The sequence below is a fragment of the Balaenoptera ricei genome, chromosome 1 (genome assembly GCF_028023285.1).
Source record: "Balaenoptera ricei isolate mBalRic1 chromosome 1, mBalRic1.hap2, whole genome shotgun sequence".
NCBI lineage: Eukaryota > Metazoa > Chordata > Mammalia > Artiodactyla > Balaenopteridae > Balaenoptera > Balaenoptera ricei.
In genome coordinates this window covers 67,545,327-67,565,604 of record NC_082639.1, presented here as the reverse complement: position 1 = coordinate 67,565,604, position 20,278 = coordinate 67,545,327, and the positions used below count along the sequence as shown (strand labels likewise).

At 43.1% G+C, this 20,278-nt stretch overlaps 1 protein-coding gene across 2 annotated transcripts in view; it reads right to left on the bottom strand.

The window, feature by feature from the left end:
- AK5 (adenylate kinase 5) overlaps positions 1-20,278 on the bottom strand; it is a 244,225-nt gene that overhangs the window by 24,137 nt on the left and 199,810 nt on the right. For both annotated transcript variants that reach the window (XR_009503655.1, XM_059924682.1), the window contains exons 11-12: positions 11,277-11,440; positions 8,919-9,035 (exon numbers count right to left, since the gene is read on the bottom strand). Coding sequence is in view for 1 of the 2 variants with exons in the window: in XM_059924682.1 (XP_059780665.1) it covers positions 8,919-9,035; positions 11,277-11,440 (281 nt within the window). In the remaining variant the exon portion in view is untranslated. The remainder of the gene's footprint in view (positions 1-8,918; positions 9,036-11,276; positions 11,441-20,278) is intronic.

Here is a 20,278-nt window from a genome sequence, read left to right as displayed (position 1 = left end):
TTTCCACGGACCCATGGGGTGAGGGTGAATGGTTCAGGAGGTAATACAAGCGATGGGGAGCCATGGGGGGCGATGGGGAGCGGCAGAGGAAGCTTCGCTCGCTCACCCGCCACTCACCTCCTGCTGCGCGGCCTGGTTCCTAACAGGCCGAGGACCCGTACCAGTCTGCGTCCTGGGGGCTGGGGACCCCTGCTCTAACATCCCGTGGAGGGGAGAACAGAGAACTCTGTCCTTGTCTGGATGAGTCACAGAGACTTGGGGACAACTCCATGTCCCCAGCACTTCCCTGCTGGCTCCCTGGAATTCTGCCACAGCAGTACTGGGCTCTTCATGGCCTTTGGGTATTCAGGGGACCCTTATTAGAGCACAAGTACCCTTGGGAGGGCATTGAGATATGTAAGAACATTTCAGCAGCTGGCGCACTGTGCCATCGCTCTAACCCCTGTGGGGAGGAAATGGAGGCCCACAGAGGTTAACTTGCCCCAAATCACTGAGCACTAGTTAGTGGCAGTCCTGAGCCAGCTGCGTGTAACTCCAAAGCCTGGTGACTTCACCCTAGTGGAGGGTGCCAGAGCCTTCAGAATGGAACTCAGGCCAGATGCCTGGTGGGCCAAGTGGAGCCAGGAGAGGAGGGTGGGGTAGTAGGAAAAGAAGTGGACGGTGTCAGAGGTGATTTAATTTTATTTTGCGGAAACTTGCTTTTGCTGCCTTTGGGGATCTAGCTGGGATCAGCGCTCACTCCAGCTGAGAGCAGCCCACCAGGATGAGGATGTCAGCTGACTTGTGATGATGGCTTTGCCTGGAGAATTCCAGCAGGTAGAGCAGGAGGAGGCGTTTACCCTGCTCTCCTCTGACCCCCACTTTAGTTTTCTTCTGATTAAGTCAGGACACGGGTTAGGCCATATTACCAGTGGGCAGGGTCCTGCCATTCAGGAACTCTCTACGGTTCAGAGTACTAGCTTTCTTGTTCTCTCTGGGTGCCTCAGTTTCCTCATTTTAAATGAGGGTGACAAGAGTTTCTGCCTCGTAGGACGGCTGCCGAGGATTAAATGAGTTAATACATGGCCCATTTCAAGCACTGCATAAATGTGAGCTAATGTTATTTAATGTGGGCCTGGCAATATTCATTTTCATCCCTTTGCGCTTTGTAAAAGCCCCTGTTGGTCAGATTTGAGTTTAGAAAGAGTCAGAGGCCCCACCCGTGCTTTTAGCCTAAGTTGTGCACTCCAGCGCGTCTACCAGCCTCACTGCACTGGGAGGTAAGGCCTGGCTAACAACAGAGCCACGGGCCTATTTCCCATTTGCGCTCACTCCTGAGCTTTATGCCCTTGGGGAACCTCAGTAGAGGAGGGGTGATGGGGTCATTCCAGAATTGCTGAACACGCAACCCTAATAATAATAATACCACCCCATCGCCACCCTAACATCTGCCCTGGTGCTGCCATTACATAGCTCAAAAGTTCTGCAATGAACCAGAAGTTGGAAGAAGAGAGTGGAGGGGCTTCCCTGGTGGTGCAGTGGTTGAGAATCCGCCTGCCAATGCAGGGGACGCTGGTTCGAGCCCTGGTCTGGGAGGATCCCACAGGCCGCGGAGCAACTGGGCCCGTGAGCCACAACTACTGAGCCTGCGCGTCTGGAGCCTGTGCTCGGCAACAAGAGAGGCCGCGATAGTGAGAGGCCCCCGCACCGCGATGACTAGTGGCCCCCGCTCGCCGCAACTAGAGAAAGCCCTCGCACAGAAACGAAGACCCAACACAGCTATAAATAAATAAATAAATAAATTTAAAATTTCCTTTCTCTTCTTTAAAAAAAAAAAAAAAAAAGAAGAGAGTGGAAAATCTCAAGTGGAAAATCCCGAGGTGGTCCCAAGGCTTGCCACAATTCCAAACCACTAGGACACACCAACTAGAAAGTTCCTTGGCCAGACTCATAACCTTTTTTTTTTTTGCTAAGAGTTCATGCCGAAGATTAGAATACACTTATAAACAGAATCACTGATTCTGTAGATGAACAGTGTTATGAGACAGTTCAGAGCTGTCAGGCAGAGGGATACACTCATTATCCACGCATCCAGGAAACTCATCTGCATAGTCAGGCTAAGGGCAGAATTTCAGCTAAGAGGCTTCTGGGAGGAAAAGGCAAGAGCAAACCCGTGCATTTCACTTCTGTTAACATGTGTTTAGCTTGGCTGCTGAAATGTTGGGTCAACACAGGAAAGTGTTTCGATTTCACACCAGGGAGTCAGGCTAAGCACACACCCTCCTTGAGATGAGAATAATCTCTAAAGTGGGGATAATAATACCTACTGAATAGGATTGTAAAGATTAATACAATGAATACAATCCTGAATAGGATTGTAAAGATTAATACAATGACATGCGTAAAGCATGTAGTTCAATTCTGGGCACATTTTAAGTGCTCAAAAAATAACAGCTATTATTCAGATAGTTATGTATCCTGTATGATTTTAAATGCATGAAAATAGGTAGAACCAAGACCGGAAGAACAGACATCAGACTGTTATCTCTGGCTGGTTAGTTAGTCTTTGTTTTACATTTTCCTGTATTGTCTCATATCTATATAATTCCTACTTCTATAATCAGAAAAAATATACATAATTTTGAAAAAAAAACCATAACAATTTATTGAACATCATATGCAGGCTTATACATATATAAGGCACATTTCAAGGATTTCAGCCAATCCTCCCAACAAGCACTGAGGTAGCAATTTTTTCTTTTTTTTAACTGAAATATAGTTGACATACAATATTATGTTCGTTTCAGATGTACTACATAATGCTTTAACACTCGCATACATTATGAAATAATCACCATGATGAGTCTAGTTACCATCTCTCCTCATACAAAGTTATTACGATATTACTGGCCATATTCCCTATGCTGTATATTATATCCCTGTGACTTATTTATTATATAACTGGAGGTTTGTACATCTTAATCCCCTTCACTTTTTTGCCCACTCCCCACCCCCTCCCTTCTGGCAACCACCTGTTTGTTCTCTGTATCTGTGAATCTGTTTTTGTTTTGGTTTGTTTGTTTGGTTTTTTGGATTCCACATATAAATAGATCATGAGGTATTTGTCTTTCTCTGTCTGACTCATCTCACTTAGCAAAATACCCTCTAAATCCATCTATGTTGTTGCAAATGACAAGATTTCTTTTCTTTCTTTCTTTTTTTTTTTAATGGCTGGAGGTAGCTATTTTCCACCTATATTTTATAGAAGAGGAAATTGAACTATGTATAGTTAAATGACTTGTCTTGGACTTATAAAGCCAGGCTCTAAATACAGGCCTGTGCCACGAAGTGACTAAAACCGGGGGTTCGCAAATGGGTTGGGAGCTGGTGGTTAGAAACTCCAACTCCTCCTTCATATTCCTTCTCCCTCTCTCTCTCTCTCTCTCTCTCTCACACACACACACACACACACACACACACACACACAGTGACAACCTTCCCTTCCTTAACACACTATGTTGGATACTGAAGGCACAGATCATTAATTCGATGGGGGGAAAACTAGGCTTGGGAACAGAAGATAGGGTGGTAATAGAGAAAGCACATACAGATTTAACCCTAAGCTGTGGACATGAGTTTGCACTTGGTCTTTAGTGGTGTTGTGTATGGTAGCCAAGCAGATGCTCAAAGGACCTGCCTCTCAGAGCAAGCAGCTACAGTATGCAAACACATCAGCCTAACTAACTGAACTGGATTTTTTTCAGCCACAGATGGTCTCAAGCATCAGACACATCAGTCTCTGTGATACAGAAGGGCTGGTGACGCGTCTATGGGCTGGAAAACCATCCGTAGGCCTGAATGGGCTTCAAACAGAGTCGCAGGCCTGACAGGTACACAAAAAACACTCACTGTGCTCTCAGCCAGGCTTATTACTCTGAATCTCTGGGGAAAATCGTACATCTGTATTTGTCTTTGCCACATTTCAAATGAATTGCTTGCCTGTAATTTGGAGGGGGCTGTACAAATGATTGAGTCCCTTCAGGGCATAAATGAATCAACAGCGGCTCATTCCGTGTTTGTAGCATCTTTGTTGTTCTGGTCAGGTTTAAAGCAGTGCTTGTTTTGGAGGGCTGGATGTGTTCTCTTGCACACAAGCCAAATTGATATTAGAATCTTCTAAATTGCTGTACCCAGGGACAAATCAAGATCACGCTTGATCTTTGCAAACTCCTTCCAGCAGAATGCAAAAGACTGTCGTCGTAAGCGTCTCACTTGAAGGTCACCGGTTCATTAATGAAAGGGGGCACTTGTATATTTTTGGAAGTGCGTCATGAATTTTAGCATTGGTTGAAACTATCCAGTCATCACGTTGATGACTCTTTATCACTCCTAAGTTCTAGTTAAGCCTCTTATCTGACACTTTCTAAAACCTGTCTGAATGGGACCCACAGTGGGGAAGGAAGTTTTGCTTTACTTTAGGAAGATCATATGGATGATTTGAATTCATATTTACCCAAAGACCAGGGATAGACTGGTTGGCCATCTAAAGTCCTGAACTCACCCATCCTGGGTTATAAGCAAAGGAGAAAGGCATGACGGAGCAAGAATTTATGGGCTTGAATGAAATGTGATTGAAAAATGGGCGACCCTAAAGTAGATAATATTTTATAACCTTTTATAGCTTAGGAAACACATTTATATGTGTTACATCATTTGATGCTCACAAAACCCTCTAAATAGGATTTGGCAGCTACATTATTCTCTCTATTTTACAGAGGAGGAATCTGAAGTTGAGTGACATGCCCAGGGTCACACTAATCTATGACCCAGGTGAACATCCAGCTTTTTTGACTCCAGACAGCATAAGTGATGCGCTTTAAAGATGTCACCTTGGGAGGCGCTACATGAGTGCCACAGTGCTGTCACTGCTCCAAACAGTTCCGACCCCATAGGCCTAAGTTCAGATATTTGCCTTCAGACCCAGTTTAAAAAGTTCCCAAAGGAGAACAAAGATCATAATTTTGTTGTTGTTTGCACACAGTAGTTGACAAAAAAGATGCTTATTTTTACCCTACACCTTATTTATCACACTTGGCCATTTGGGGGTTTCAAAGAATATTGTACTACCACTGAGAGCAACTAAAAAAAGACATTGAAAAGGATATTTCCCCCCCAGCACTTGCAAGCAAGTTCGTGACCTTTCCTGACTGTCCCAGAGACCCTGCCAGGACTCTCGGACCTTAAGTTCATGGGCAAGGTCAAGTGTGAGATAATCCGGTGGGGTGCTGCCACCTTGAAGCCTGAACCTCAATCAACATTGCTGACTGGCAGCAGTTAGCGCTCATCTCCCTTGTGTGTGTGTGTGTGTTTTTCTTTTTTTTTAAGGTTTTGCCCTCTTGTGTTTTAATGGCGTGTTTACACAATTGCCAATCTCCAATAAGCAAGGAGCCCCTCAAGGGCCCCTGACCACCCCTTCCTCTTCTCTGGATCTCCTCTCACCCTTGGCCTTGCAGAGGCCCTAATTCAGAGATGGTGCAGGAAAGATGCCCTTGTTCCTCAGTTCAAGAGTATCCCCAGGAGCCTTATTTACAGCCTGGACACTGGCTAGAATATCAGAATAAACAAAAATGTAAGACAATCCGCGGAATACTTAATATTGTTAAGATGTTAATACTACAAAAGTGATCTACAGATTTAATACAATCCCTATCAAAGTTCCAATGACATTTTCTGTTGTTGTTGCAGAAATAGAAATATCCACCCTAAAATTCATGAGGAATCTCAAGGGACCCTGAATAGCCAAAGCAACCTTGAAAAAGAACAAAGTTGGAGGGCTCTTACTTCCTGATTTGAAAACTATTACAAAGCTACAGTAATCAAGACAGTGTGGTACTGGCATAAAGTCAGTAACTTAGACCAATGGAATATAATATAGAACCCAAAAATGAACTCTCGGATACACGGTCAAATGATTTTTGACAAGGGTTCCAAGACCACTCAATGGGGAAAAAACAGTCTTTTCAATCAGTGGTGTTGGGACAACTGGTGATCTCCACGCAAAGAATAGAGTTGGACCCTTACATTACACTGCATACAAAAATTAGGTCAAAATGGATTAAAGACCTAAATGTAAGAGTGAAAACTGCAAAATTCTTAAGAGAAAACAGGGGAAAAGCTTCATGACACTGGATTTGAAAATAATTTCTTGGACATGATACCAAAAGCACAGGAAACAAAAGCAAAAATAGATAAATTGGATTATATCAAAATTAAAAACTTCTGTGCATCAAAGGACACAATCAACGGAGTAAAAAGGCAACCTATGTAATGGGAGAAAATATTAGCAAATCATATATCTGATAGGGGGTTAAAATCCAGAACATACCCCAGACTCCTACAATTCAACAACAAAAACCAAACAACCTGGTTAAAAAATGGGCAAAAGACTTGAACAGACATTTCTCCAAAGAAGACATACAAATGGCCAACAAGCACATGAAAAGATGCTCAACATCATTAATAATTGGGGAAATGCAAACCCAAATCACAATGAGATACCACTTCACACCCATTAGGATGGCTACTATCAAAAAAACAGACAATATGTGTTAGCGAGGATGTAGAGAAACTGAAACCATTATGCACTGTTGGTGGGAATGTAAAATGGTGCAGCCACTATGGCCGGCAGTATGTATGCATATGTATTGATTTCTCAAAAAATTAAAAATAGAATTACCATATGATCTAGCAATTTCACTTCTGTGTATATACCCAAAAGAGTTGAAAGCAGGGTCTTGAAGAACAATCTGTACACGCACATTCATAGCAGCATTATTTACAATAGGCAAAAAGTTGAAGTAACACAAGTAGCCATCAATGAATGAATGGATAAACAAAATATTGTTCATCTTTAACAAGGAAGGAAATTTTAACACATGCTACAACATGAATGAACCTTGAGGACATTATGCTAAATGAAATAAGCCAGTGACAAAAGGACAAATCTGTCTGATTCCACTTATGTGAGGTACCTAGAGTAGTCAATTCATAAAGACAGAAAGTGGAACAGTGGTTGTCGGGGGGCGGGGGACAGGGAAATGGGGAGTTTAATAAGTGTAGAGTTTCAGTTTTGCAAGTTGAAAAGAGTTCTGGAGGTTGGTTGCACAACAATACGAATACACTTAACATTACTGAAGTGTACATTTAAAATCGGTTAAGATGGTAAATTTTATGTTCTGTAAATATACAGAACATGGTAAAATATTACCATGATTTAAAAAAAAACTAGAACAATCCTCCCAATTCCATTTTGTAAAAAAGTGGTTGATTATATAGAAGTCTGAGCTCTTAAAGTGGTTTGTTTTGTGGGAGAAGGCTGTTTAGATTTCTGGTACATGAGTGCCCATCAGGAACCACCTGAAACTGCCACAGTCCCAGGTGCTGCCACACAAATCCACTTCTCCCTGCTCACCCCCATCTTGTTGATAAAGGCTCCTGAGTTGAGATTCAGAAAGTCAGTCCCGGGGGTTAGAGCCCACCCTTGGCAACTGGGCCAGGGAATTTCTTCTCTGACTCTGGTTGCAAATAGGAAATGCAAGGGAAGGTGAGCAATTGTCCTTTAAGTATTTAGACACCATCTAAGGAAACTAATTAAAACAGAGACTCAGAAGGAGGTCAAACTAACTCCCAGGGGACACACAAGTACCATTACCCCTAATCTACGTTGCAGTGTTAGAGATGGATGGAGATGGGCCCCCCAAATCTTAGTCCTACCGGTAGTTGTCACTTACCAGTGAGTTGGCACTTACTAGCTGTGGGGCTGTGGGCAAGTCATGTAACCTCTCTGGGCTTAACTCATCACCTTTATCATGAAGAAAATACCTCCTCTCTCTATCTAAAAGGTTATTAAAAATATATCAAATGAAATAACATATATAAAAGTGTTTTTAAAACTAGTCTAAAGAGATCTCTATATAAATATTAATTCTTGTAGGCTCTGGAATCTTTGTTTAATAAATGGGGACAATTGTTTCCCTCTTGCTTGGACTTTGTAAAATTAGAGATAATGTATGTAAAGTGTGTAGCCCAGGACTTAGCCCAGAGTAGGCTCAATAAATGATAGGAACAATATTTTTTACTTCCTGCTGTTCCCCTGTGAGTGGCCTCCTAGTGAAGAGGGTGGGACCTATACCTGATGCTGGGATGGTCAGAGGGGTACATATATCTGACTCTGCCTGTCCAGCAACATTTCTCCTTGCCTTCTTCTAAGGGCATCCTATTTTTCTTTGGGTAATTCCCTTCCCTTTCTTTTCATGGTTCTGGTGTGGTGCCCATTCTTGCCCAACTCTTCCCCTTGCTTCACTTCCCGGGGAGAGCCATCAATCAGGAAAACTTTGGTCTGCCTGGTTCAGGTGTGGTGCCCATTCTCCCTCCTTTCTTCCCATCCTCGCCCTGGTCCTCCAGGCTGGACCAGGATATTCCTGGATATCCACAGTGATTGGTTCCGTGATGAGCCCAGGACCTGATAATCCAGGATAATGAAACAAAATCCTAGGTTTTTTGCTGGAGAATAGAAACACTTTTCTGTGAGATCACTTAGATGGTAGAATATAAGCCTGTAACAGGAAGAAAATGAGGCCAACGCAAAGAAAGAATATCCAAGAGATGGAGGACGTCAGATCACTGATGAACAAATTTGAATACATGGATCCAACCAAGTGTGAACTGCTCTTGGAAGTTTTAGTTACTTGAACCCATAAACCCACCACCAGCGTTCCCACCCTCCACCCTTTTTTTTGGCCTGCATGCTGAGTTTCTGCCATTTGTAATAGAAAGTTTTATTTCATGTAATTGAGAAAGGCATAGACTTTGAATTTATCCCCCAGCCTCGATGATGTCCCCTATTTTTCTTCTGGTATGATCCCCAGAACAACACTCACCCTACGTCCGAACTCTTCCCCTTGCTTCACTTCCTGAGGATAGCCATCAATCAGGAAACCCTTGGTGTTTCTGAGGTTGGCCACCATGGCCTCCTTCAGGAGCTCCAGAATGAGGCCCTGGAGCGGAGGGAGAGCAGTCAGGACCCGAGCTCTTCCACAGAACAGCACTGGAGTCAGCGCAGTTCTCCCGAGCCATCCCATCACGGGAGGGAGAGAGATAACCGCAAGATGTTGAGAACAAACTTATGGATACCAAGGAGGGAAGTGGGGGGAGTGGGATGAATTGGGAGACTGGGCTTGACATATATACACTACTATGTATAAAATAGATAACTAATGAGAACCCACTGTATAGCACAGGGAACTATACTCAATGCTCTGTGGTGACCTAAGTGGGAAGGAAATCTAAAAAAGAGGGGATATATGTGTACGTATAACTGATTCACTTTGCTGTACAGCAGAAACTAACACAACAGTGTAAAGCAACTAATTCTCTAATACAAATTAGTTAAAAAAAGATTAACAGCAGGCAGCAATATACTGTATTTCATCAACTCCAAATCTCACCACCCCCCCCATTTTAATGTCTATGGAATTGGTAGGTATCTTACAGTCAGTGCTGGGTCATAGTTTAATTGTTAGTGTTTTTTTCTTACCGGTATATTTTTATTGGCTATATTTTACTGGGGTGTCTAAAAAATAATGACATCTTAGATTAGGTGAAATATAGTGCTGTATTTCATACAGTAGCACTCCTTGAATTAGGCCTAATGCCAGTTTAAAACTAGACAAAACATGGTATAAAATGTGCTTCCCTGTTGATTTGTTCCAGTAAATATTTTATAAATTTTGACACGCACTGACTTGAGGAGACTTTCAGTAGATATGAAGCAGCATTTTCTAGCAATATCACTTTGTTAAAAAATTTGATTTAACTTCCGCTTATGGAAAATAAGGAAGGAGGGATACATGGAAGCTTGGGAACGGATGTAGGAAAATGCCACCAGCTGCCCAAACTGGGGGGAATTCCTTGTGTTCTCTGGGCCCCAGGCATCCTCTGACTTTTGGCAGGGACTTGGGGAATGCAGCCATCGTAAGGGTGGTCAGAAACTATCCCTAGATAATAATGAATTAAATCTGCATGAAGCTTACATTCTAGTGAAAAAGACAGATAATAGACGAACAAGTAAATATATAGAAATAATCAGCTAGAGAGAACTACTAGGAACAAAATTAAAGCAGGACAGAAGAAGCAGAATGTTACAGGTGCTATTTTAGATGGGGTGCTCAGCAAGGGTCTCTTTGATAAATTGTGATATTTAAGTAGAGATCTGGATGAAGTAAAGGAGCAAACTATATGCATATATGAAGGAAGAGGGCTCTGGCTAAGGAAACAGCAAGTGCAAAGGCCCTGAGGCAGGAACAGCCTGGCCTGTGGGAGGAACAACGAGGAAGTGACTGGTTGGGTGAGAGTGAACGTGAGAGTGGTGGGAAACAGTGTCAGAGAGCAAGCTGGAGTCCAGAGCCACGGGAAGGACTCTGGATTTCATTCTAAGTGTGGTGAGGAGCTGTTGGAAGCCTCTGGGGAAGGGGATAAACGATTTCAAGAAATCACTCTGGCTGCTGTGAAAAGAGTGAACTGTAGGGGGAAAAGAGTGGGCAGAAGGAGGCCCACTGAGAGTCAACTGCAATGGTCTGTTTCCTTTCATGAGGACCATTCTGGCTTCCAGGTGGGAAACAGACTGTAGCTGGTTGAAGAGGAAGCCTAAAGCTCTGTTAGCTAATAGGGCTGCATTGTACGAGCCCTGACTACAGAGCCTAGTGTGGGACCTAGGCTGGAAGGGATGAATGTTTTTTGATACCCGTGGCATCCAGCTTCTCAGAGATGGGCAGTGACTTGAAAACAAACCAAAAAAGGTAAATAAAAGGGATATTCTTTACTTCAGCCACACAAGGAAGATACCAAATTTCAAGTTAATGTCATTATTCCTCTCAGAACTAGACCAAAATGTTGTTTTTTATTTTCCAGTGGGTTCTAATTCTAGGTTCTGCTGCACCAAGCTCACTTCTGCTTTGAAGATTTTAACTCTAAAGCGGGGACCAATTTTAGAAGAAAATATGAAACAAGGTAACATTCAAGGGGCTGGAAGAGCAACAAGACAGAAGGAACCTGGGCCTGGACAACTTGATCTGGCAGATGGGTCTCTGCTGCGGACCTCCCGCCTGTCTCTGGACTGTTACATAAGAAAGAAATGAAATACAGCTATTGTCCTTTTTGGGTTTCTTTGTTCCAGAAGCTTAGATTAATTGCAACATTCCCAAATCTCTCCCCAGCCAGAGAAGGCAGCTGTTGCTTACTGAGGGCACCAGCTCTCCACGTTCCATGATGTTTCTGATCAATTTGCTTCTTTCAGATTCTGATGACAGCTCATTCCGCAGGAGCTTGCCCGTCGAGAGATGTGTAAATCCGTATTTTTCCACCAGCTTTTCACACTGTGTGCCTTTGCCAGAGCCTGGGCCACCTAGAAAAGAAGTCATGTATTAGACATCCATCCCAAATCTGGTGCCTCATTTTGGGCTATAGTCGCCATGGTGAGCAGGCCTCAGTGCTTCATCCACCAGCATGGACTGAGCAGTGATGATTTACCGGGAGCGTGTCCAGAGCTGTGGATACAGTGGAGAATGGGACGCAGACCTTGCCCTCAACAAGCTTACTGTCCATGGACGGTAAATGGTGTTGAAGACAAAAACCAGCAGTCACTATAGGTGGTCTAGTGGGGAGGAGTTCCAGCTGTTACAGGTGGCAGAGCAGGGGTCCACAATCCCAATTTGGTAGACACGCATGTCAGAGAAGTTTCCTGCGGCACTGAATCCACTCATGTGCAAAGCACGGACCACAGTGCCTGATACACTGTGAATGTTCAACAAATGCTAGCCATTACTTTTAAAATAAATTGTTTTCAAATTTATGGTTACCAAAGAGGCAAGAGGAGGGGGATAAATTAGGAGTTTGGGATTAACATATACACACTACTATATATAAAACAGATAACCAACAAGGACCTACTGTATAGCACTAGGAACTATACTCAATATTTTATAATAACCTATAAGAGAAAAGAATCTGAAAAAGAGAAGATAAATATATAACTGAATCACTGTGCTGTGCACCTGAAGCTAGCACATTGTAAATCAACTATATTTCAATAAAAATATTGTTTTCATTTTCAAACACAAGCCTACAGAAGAGTTATGAGTACAAAGAATTTTCTGAAACATTTAAGAATCAGCGGCCAACCTGATGCCTTATGGCTACAGAACACTTTAATGTCATTTCCTCTGGACAAGGAACCAAACACATCCTCCTAAATAACTACATCTTCAGATCCCATTCACATTTCAGTGGAATTGTCCCAATCATCTCAATAATGTCCTCTGAAGCCGATGGATCAAGTTCAGAATCATGTGCTGCCTTTGGTTGTCATGTCCTTCTGGTCGTCTTCCCAAAGGAACAGTTCCTCTGTGTTTCCCTGACACTTTTGAAGATTATAAATAGTTATTTTATGGAATGTCCCTCAATATGAATTTTTCTGTTGTTTTCTAGCTATTATTACTGATGACCTCCCATAGTCCTTTGATGAACATACATCTTGACTCTTTCCTTGCCCCTCCCTAAGTTCAACTAGTTGCTAAGTTGTAAGCTTTTACATCTTGAAAATAATAATAGCTAACCTTTGCCAAGTGCTTACTGTACTGGTCACTGCTCTAAGCATTTAAATTATCTTAAGAGAGGCAGACACTGGTATTATTCCCATTTTACAGATGGGGAAGCGGAGGCACTGAGAAGTTAGCTGCCTTAGGTGGCAAGAGCAAGTAAGTAGCAGTCTAGGATTCGAAGCCTGGACTCTGGCTCTCAGAGGTGTTCCCACCTCTCTTGGCTGCTGTGTCCAGATTCACCTCCACGGTTCAGGTCCTCACGCTCTCGGTGTACAGCAGCCGTCCCGCCTCTGCGTTGGGCAATGGGTGAGGTTTTGAGGTCCAGCAGACCTGCTAGCAGGGTGAGTTGCCTGAAAAGCATGTCACCACCCAGCTCAGAGCATTCAGTGGCTTGCCATTCCTCACAGAATGAAATCCCAACTCCTTAGAATGGCATTTCTAGCTTCTAGAATCTAGTCCCATCCAACCTCTCCAACCTTCTTTTTTTTTTTTTAATTTTTATTTATTTATTTATTTATGGCTGTGTTGGGTCTTCGTTTCTGTGCGAGGGCTTTCTCTAGTTGTGGCAAGTGGGGGCCACCCTTCATGGTGGTGCGCGGGCCTCTCACTATCGTGGCCTCTCTTGTTGCGGAACACAGGCTCCAGACGCGCAGGTTCAGTAGTTGTGGCTCACGGGCCCAGTTGCTCCGCGGCATGTGGGATCTTCCCAGACCAGGGCTCGAACCCGTGTCCCCTGCATTGGCAGGCAGACTCTCAACCACTGCGCCACCAGGGAAGCCCCTCCAACCTTTTTCTTCATTTCTTATCCTCACCTAACATTGTCATGTCCAACAGTAGACTGTCCCTTCCTCAAGACATACTTTTTAAACAAACTTTACTTTGAGATAATTGCAGATTCACATTCATAAGAATAATATAGAGAGATCCCATGTATCCTTTACCAATTTTCCCTTGTGGTGACATCTTGCAAAACTATAGCACAATATCACAACCGGAATATCAGCACTGATGCAATGAAGATATAGAACATTTCCATCACCACAAGAATCCCTCATGTTTTCCTTTTATAGCTACACCCACTTCTCTCCTATACACAGCCCCTCCATCCTTAATCTCTGGCAACCACTAAATCTGTCTATAACTATGTCATTCTGAGAAAATTATATAAATGGAACCATAGACATCAAGATATGCTTTTCCAATGTGCTTTTGCTATTCTTGGGTCCTCAGCCTGGAAGGCTTTTGCTTCCCCCTCTAACTATCAAGATCCTCTTTATCCCTTAGGCCTGGACCCAGTGCTGCCCCCTTCTGGCATCAGCTTGTCCCCCTCACCTCCCTTGGGGTGAGTGATGTAACCAGGGCTTGGGTGCCCTTGGCCTGTCTTATGCTTGGTCTAGGTCTCCCACTCGACTTTCTGCCCCGCAGTGCCTATAGCACAGCACCTGTACTCTGTAGGTGTTTCTTAACGCCTGGAGGATTCCCTGTTAAAAGGAAATATTGAACTGAAATGTAAAACACAATTGAGGTTTTCAGCATAGCCATGAGGATTTACAACTTGTTCTGCAATTTTCCTGGCTGGCCTCTCTTCATATTCAAAACTCCTTTCTCAGAACAATTGGCAAGACCCCTCTTGAGGGGCATTAGTTGTGGTCCCTCATCAGTAGAAGGGCCTCTCACTCCCTCTCCTTTGCCTTGGCAGGAAATCCAGGAAAGGTCCACGTTTTCTGACTTCTGCTCATCTGTACAGCTGCTCTCAGTCAAATGGGGAGGGTTCAGACCCCTCACAGTATTGTCATGGATGGCCTAGATGTAGTAGGAAAACAGCAATTACAAAGGCTTGCAAAAATAATGCAGACCACTTAGCAGGAGCGGCCGATTGCCAGCTAATGCTACGTTTGCTCCAAGCGCTATGACTTCTGTCTCCTGAGATAATGGAAATGGAGAGTGGAAACAAGGGAAGGCCACTCAGGGGAGAAGTGCTTCCAGATAAAGGAGTAAGGGGAACAAAGGGCTAGGCTCCTGCAGCGGCCACGAGGGCTTCTGTGGCCGGATTTACCTAGAAACCCTTTTGCTGGGATGGCTGGAAGCCAGTCACATGGGAAAGATATTTTCAGACTTGGCTTACCGGGCAAAAATGCTGCGTTCCAATTATTTTCTTCCTTCAGCAACCTACTAATATGACTATTACAGTTTTTGCTCCTCTAAAATATTATTTAATAAATCTCGACACAAAGGCAATTAAAAATCTTCAGCTCAAATTAACCACAGCTGTGTGTGAAGCAGCAGCCACTGCCCCAGTTAGAAACCTTTCGTGGGAGCGACAGCTGCAAATTCTTAACATTCTTGGGCAAACGGTGCAGGCACAGTGGAATTTTAAGTAATCTACACAATGGTTTGATTCTTCCCACGGCTCCAAACCCGAGAACAAAGTGATTATTATCACTGCCGTGAAGGCACAAAAACTGCTAGGAGATGTATGAATTTTCATACACTGTCACTGACATTTCTTTGAGGCCTTCACTTATGACTTTTAAATTAAAAGCAAAGGAGCCTTGATGTCCTTCTGGGATAATTTGTTACATGGGAAAAACTCTTTCGAGGTGCCACGTATCTGAACAAGTGGGCTGTGGTCTCTGGTTTTGAGATGACTGACAGAGATGTGCCGTCACATTTACTGTCATCTCACTGATTTTTCCTGTATCACTACCCAAGGCTCAACCCCTGAACAAACCTATACACAATACTGCATGGTGTGATTCACAAAGCCAGCCTGGGGTAGGAGGTTCCATTTCAAAAGGATCTGTCAACACTTCAAAAAAAAAAAAAAGTGAAAAATCTTTATTCTCAACCAATGTGATTAAAATTTTTTTCCATGTGAGGCCAAAGGTGCTATATTGTGAGAAGTGTAGATACTGTGGACCTCCAGCTCAGTGCACCCCTTCCCTTAACGCTGCACCGAAGGAAGGGGAAGAAGAGCCTGCAGGAGATTTGGGAGCCCAGGGTCCATGGCTGGACTCTCCCTCGCGCATTCTCCTTGGTACCTCGTGTTCTCTGAGGTGGAAGTGAAACAAGCTGCATCACCTGAGCATGTCCGCCTGAGCCACCTTTTCCAGCGTGCTTTTTATCTTCTGGGGCAATCCTCTCAGGGGACAGCTCCTGGATTCATTAGCTGGGCTCTGCAGGAGAAGACCTGCCTCCTATGTGACTTTGCAGGGTGCTTGGCCTCAGAGTGAAAAGAACAAAATGGCAAAGCTGGTGTCTTAGAGCACATTCTGCACTCAGAAAGAAAGCCCAAGTAAATATTGATGTCAGGTTGATAATTAGCTGGATCCCAAATACAAACAAATGCATGGACATAAGTTTCCATTACACTTAACAGTGTTTTGAATAGTAATGGTGTAGAACAGGCTCTAGTGTCCTTGGTTGATATTTTACTGTATCTTGTTAACTGTAGGATGCAACCTGGAACTAAGCATGAAGCCTATTAATACTGCTCTTCATTTGACAAACATCTGTTGGGCAGCTACTGTGGGTCAGAGACTGTGCTAAGAGCTGGGAATCGAAAGATTCAGAGGCCCTGTCTTCCATCAGAGAACTCACCCTCTAAGGGGACGCCGACAGGTGAGCCCAGCATCACAGCAGTGTGAGGGGGCTGCAAGCCAGGCCTGTGAACACCACTGCAGGGGCGCTGGGCGGGACTCCTCGCTCAGGCAGGGGAAAACACGTATGATTACCTTTGCTAACACCTGGGAAGTGTGGAAAAGAGGAGCAAAAGGCTGAGCTTGGTATCTTCAGCAAAGTGACTTGGAACATGAAAAGGCCTTGCAGAGAACGGTGGGACAGGGAGCATGGTGTACTGGGAAGGGCACAGGACAGACGGGTCGAGTAATAACCCCTGGCTCTACCACTTGCTAGTCGAGTGGTTCTGGGTGAGTCTTTTAACTTCTCTGAGTCTTAGTTTCCTCATCTGTAAAATGGGGGGAAATAAGAACCAACTCGCTGCCTCATTCTACCTGTGCTCTCCTTCCTCCTCATCTTCCATTCCTGCCCAGTCACTAAGCAACTTTGAAAAATTGAGTCTACATTTGAAAAGTTTCTGAAATCTGTCCCTTTGTCCCAAATCTCCCTTGTCACATCTCTCTGCCAAAAAAAATTGGTGCTTGATAAATGCTACTTATAACGCGAGGCGGTTACTCATCCCATTAGCTCTTCCTGAGTTAACATCTGCAGGGTGTCATCCAGCATATCAAGGTTGGAATCAAACATAATCCAACAACAAGTATGGGGACTAGCCATCACTCCGAGACGTCCAGACCACTTGCAGGTAATTAAGATATATATTAGTGTGTGTGTTGGCACACACACACACACACACACACACACACACACACACACACACACATATTTGACTACATTTACAAATATATGTATCTGGTTTGGAAAACTCATAAAGTTTATTTTCTCTAAGGCGAAGCAGAGGGGACAGCATTCTACAGGTTCTAATGTCATCAACAAAGCTTTTCAGGCCTTAATTCCCATCCCACCCCAGCCTCAGTGTTCTCTAAACCTCTTTAGCACCAATGACCTTCATCACTAACCCAATTTTAGCTCGCCTTTGATCTGGATAAACTTGAGAGTTCATCATTACTTGGGTCTGTCCTCCCACCCTGCTCACATCTTCTTCTTCTCCCTGTCTCTTTTCTCTCGACCTCACTTCTTCTCAACTTGTTCTCTGTTCTCACTGTGACCTCATCGAGTAGGTCCATTCCCTTTGGGCTCCACTTACCTCCCTGACCAGCTGGACGCCAGGCCCTTTCTAGTAACTCTGAATCCTTTGCACCCTTTGAATTCTATTGTGACTGTGATGAGAACCCCCAGCCTGCTCTCTGCCCAACCCACCATTTACTTGATTTGCATCTACTCTGGGTTGCTAAGAATTCCATAGGAAGGTCAGAAAACCGAGCCAACTGGGTTTCTATCTAACTTCATAATAGCTTTTAATGCTTCTTGGCAGATACAGTCTTCTTTTGCTGATACCAAATTCGATGCCCAAGGATGGATTCTAATATATTTTCCCATTGTCCGTAAATCCTCAAACATACTCTTATTCCTCTCCCTTTTAACAGGCATTTACATCTTCCTATTATTCACTAAGAAGGTGAAGATTATCTTCTTTCCTCAACATTTTCAAAATGTGTGTATCTTCATCCTTTGTCCTCCATCTCTCCTTTCTCTCATTTGGAAGATGCTATACAACTAGTCAGCCTAAGGCTAACTTCTCTGCTTTGGCTCTTGTAGCACCTCGGCGTTTTCCTTCATAGCATTTTTCACAGAATATAATTACTTTCTATCTATCTATCTATCTATCTATCTATCATCTATCTATCTATCTATCATCTATTATCTATATATCCATTGTCTATATCTTTCACCTATCTCTTATCATCTATCATATCTATCAATTATCTATCATCTATATCTATCCATCATCTATATCTACCTATCATCTATCCATCTACTGTCTCTATCACCTATCCTGTCTATCTATCTATCTATCTATCTATCTATCTATCTATCTATCTACCTATCTATCATCTATAGTTTACTTAAAGTCTGTCTTCCATATTAGACTCTACAGGATATGGGTATGCTTTGCTTACCACAGTGCCCAAACATAGTGCCTCAAATACAGTTGTCTACTGTGTTTCTAAGTTGTCTACATTATAATAGTGACTAAAATAGTAAATACTTTGATGGTGAATGGATCCTCTCTTCCTGCCTGCTCCAAACACTTGATCCTCTCTTTCTAGTGCACATTAAATTCATTCCTCTCTGTTGGCACCATCTCTTCTGTAAACAACATGCCTAGCTCTTCCCCATCCAAATAAAAATATTTCCACCATTGTCTGTATCCTCTAGTTGTCTTTACGTTCTTTCCCTTTCTTCCAGTAGCCTGAAACTGCCCATTTCCATTTCCTCCTCTTTTATTGAGTCCTTAGCCTCTTGCAAGCCACCTCCTACCCGCATCACTCTCTGAAATTGATCTTTAAAGTTCAACAGTAATTGCATAAATGTCATCTTATTCACTGACCTTCTTCTAGTCTTTACTGCCTTTGACTCTTTAGTAGCATTTAACACCACTGATAAACATCTTAAAATTCTCTTTTCCCTTGATTTCCAGACACATAATTTGCCCATTTTCTCTCCCTTCCTTTGCCAGGCAAAAACTCACAGAGAGTAGAAACTGCTTTATTTATGTTGGTCTCCCCACAGAACCTTGCGAAGTATCACAGGCAGTTGTTGAATAGAGTCAATGTCTAGGAGGCTTATGGCCCCACAAGAGTGACAACTATATTCCTTTTCCCATTAAAGGAATCCTGGACCAAAGGAATCGAGTTCTAGGTTCACACCCCAGACCTTTATCTGGTGAGATGACTTTAATGGAGTCACTTATCCTCTCTGAGATTCAACCTCTTCAATTACAAAATAGAGGTGATCATCACGCCTATTGGTTGTGAGGACAAAATGTGATAATGCATATAAACTGCTTGGAACAGTAGCTGGCACAGTGAAATACTCAATAAGCATCATGATTATTATCTGTAAAATGAGGCAGCTCATGTTAGTGATGCTTAGAAGTCCTCCCAGCTCTAACATTCTGTGCTTTTACAAAGATTAGATACATCATTTTATATTGTGGTACTATTTTAACATCTTTAAAGACAGATAGTCTTCACAGTCACAGCCTGTGAAGGTATCAAATCTTCTGCAAATCAAACTATCCTATTTTTAGATAGTCCTCAGTGTTGTTTAAAAATCTATCAGATTTCTACCTCTTGAAATATTTCTTTCTGTCTGAATGAAAATGGGCTTCAAGATCGGGTTCAGGTTTTTGTAACTGAATGATTCCTTTAAGAGAAAAGCTATTCTGCCATCAGATCATGAAATGACCTAGAAATGATCATGAAATGTGACCTAGGAATGATCCTCAACCATTGTGGGCACATGAGTCACTTTAAATATCCTGTATCTTGGGTGAGCTGTGTCACCATACAGAGTTTCAGCAGGGCTGCTGGGAATTGGCTCTCTCTGACCAGAAACAGTTAAGAAAAATAGATCTTTATCCTCAAAGACAGTATCTCTATTTGTTCTGAAACGCACTGCTGCTTCAGGTTATTTGCTGAATAGGATGAAGAATGCCAGTGATAGGGTCAGCTGAAGGTTATGTGGAAGAATTTCACGTGGGACTGGGAACTTCTTGATAGCAGGGACTGTGCCTTATTTATCGGTACATGGTGTATAGTAGGCACGCAATAGTTATTAGATCAATCAATGAATAAATGACTGAATGAATGGATGGTGAATGATCTGGGAGCTTCCGGGAGGTAGCCTCCTAACATTGGGAGGTAGGAAACCTTGGTTCTAGACCATTCCTGCTTTGAACTAGCCGAGAGATCTTGGGAGAGTCACTCTGCCTCCTCAGATGCTATAGCTTCCTTGTCTGTAAATCAAAGTCTGGATTAAATTAGTGGTTTCCTGTGCTATTTTATATTACATTTCCTAAATATTCCAGCTTCTCTTCAATAGTGCTTCTCCCTGAGGAAATATTACTCATCCCTACCTTTTGAACTTAAAAGTCCCCA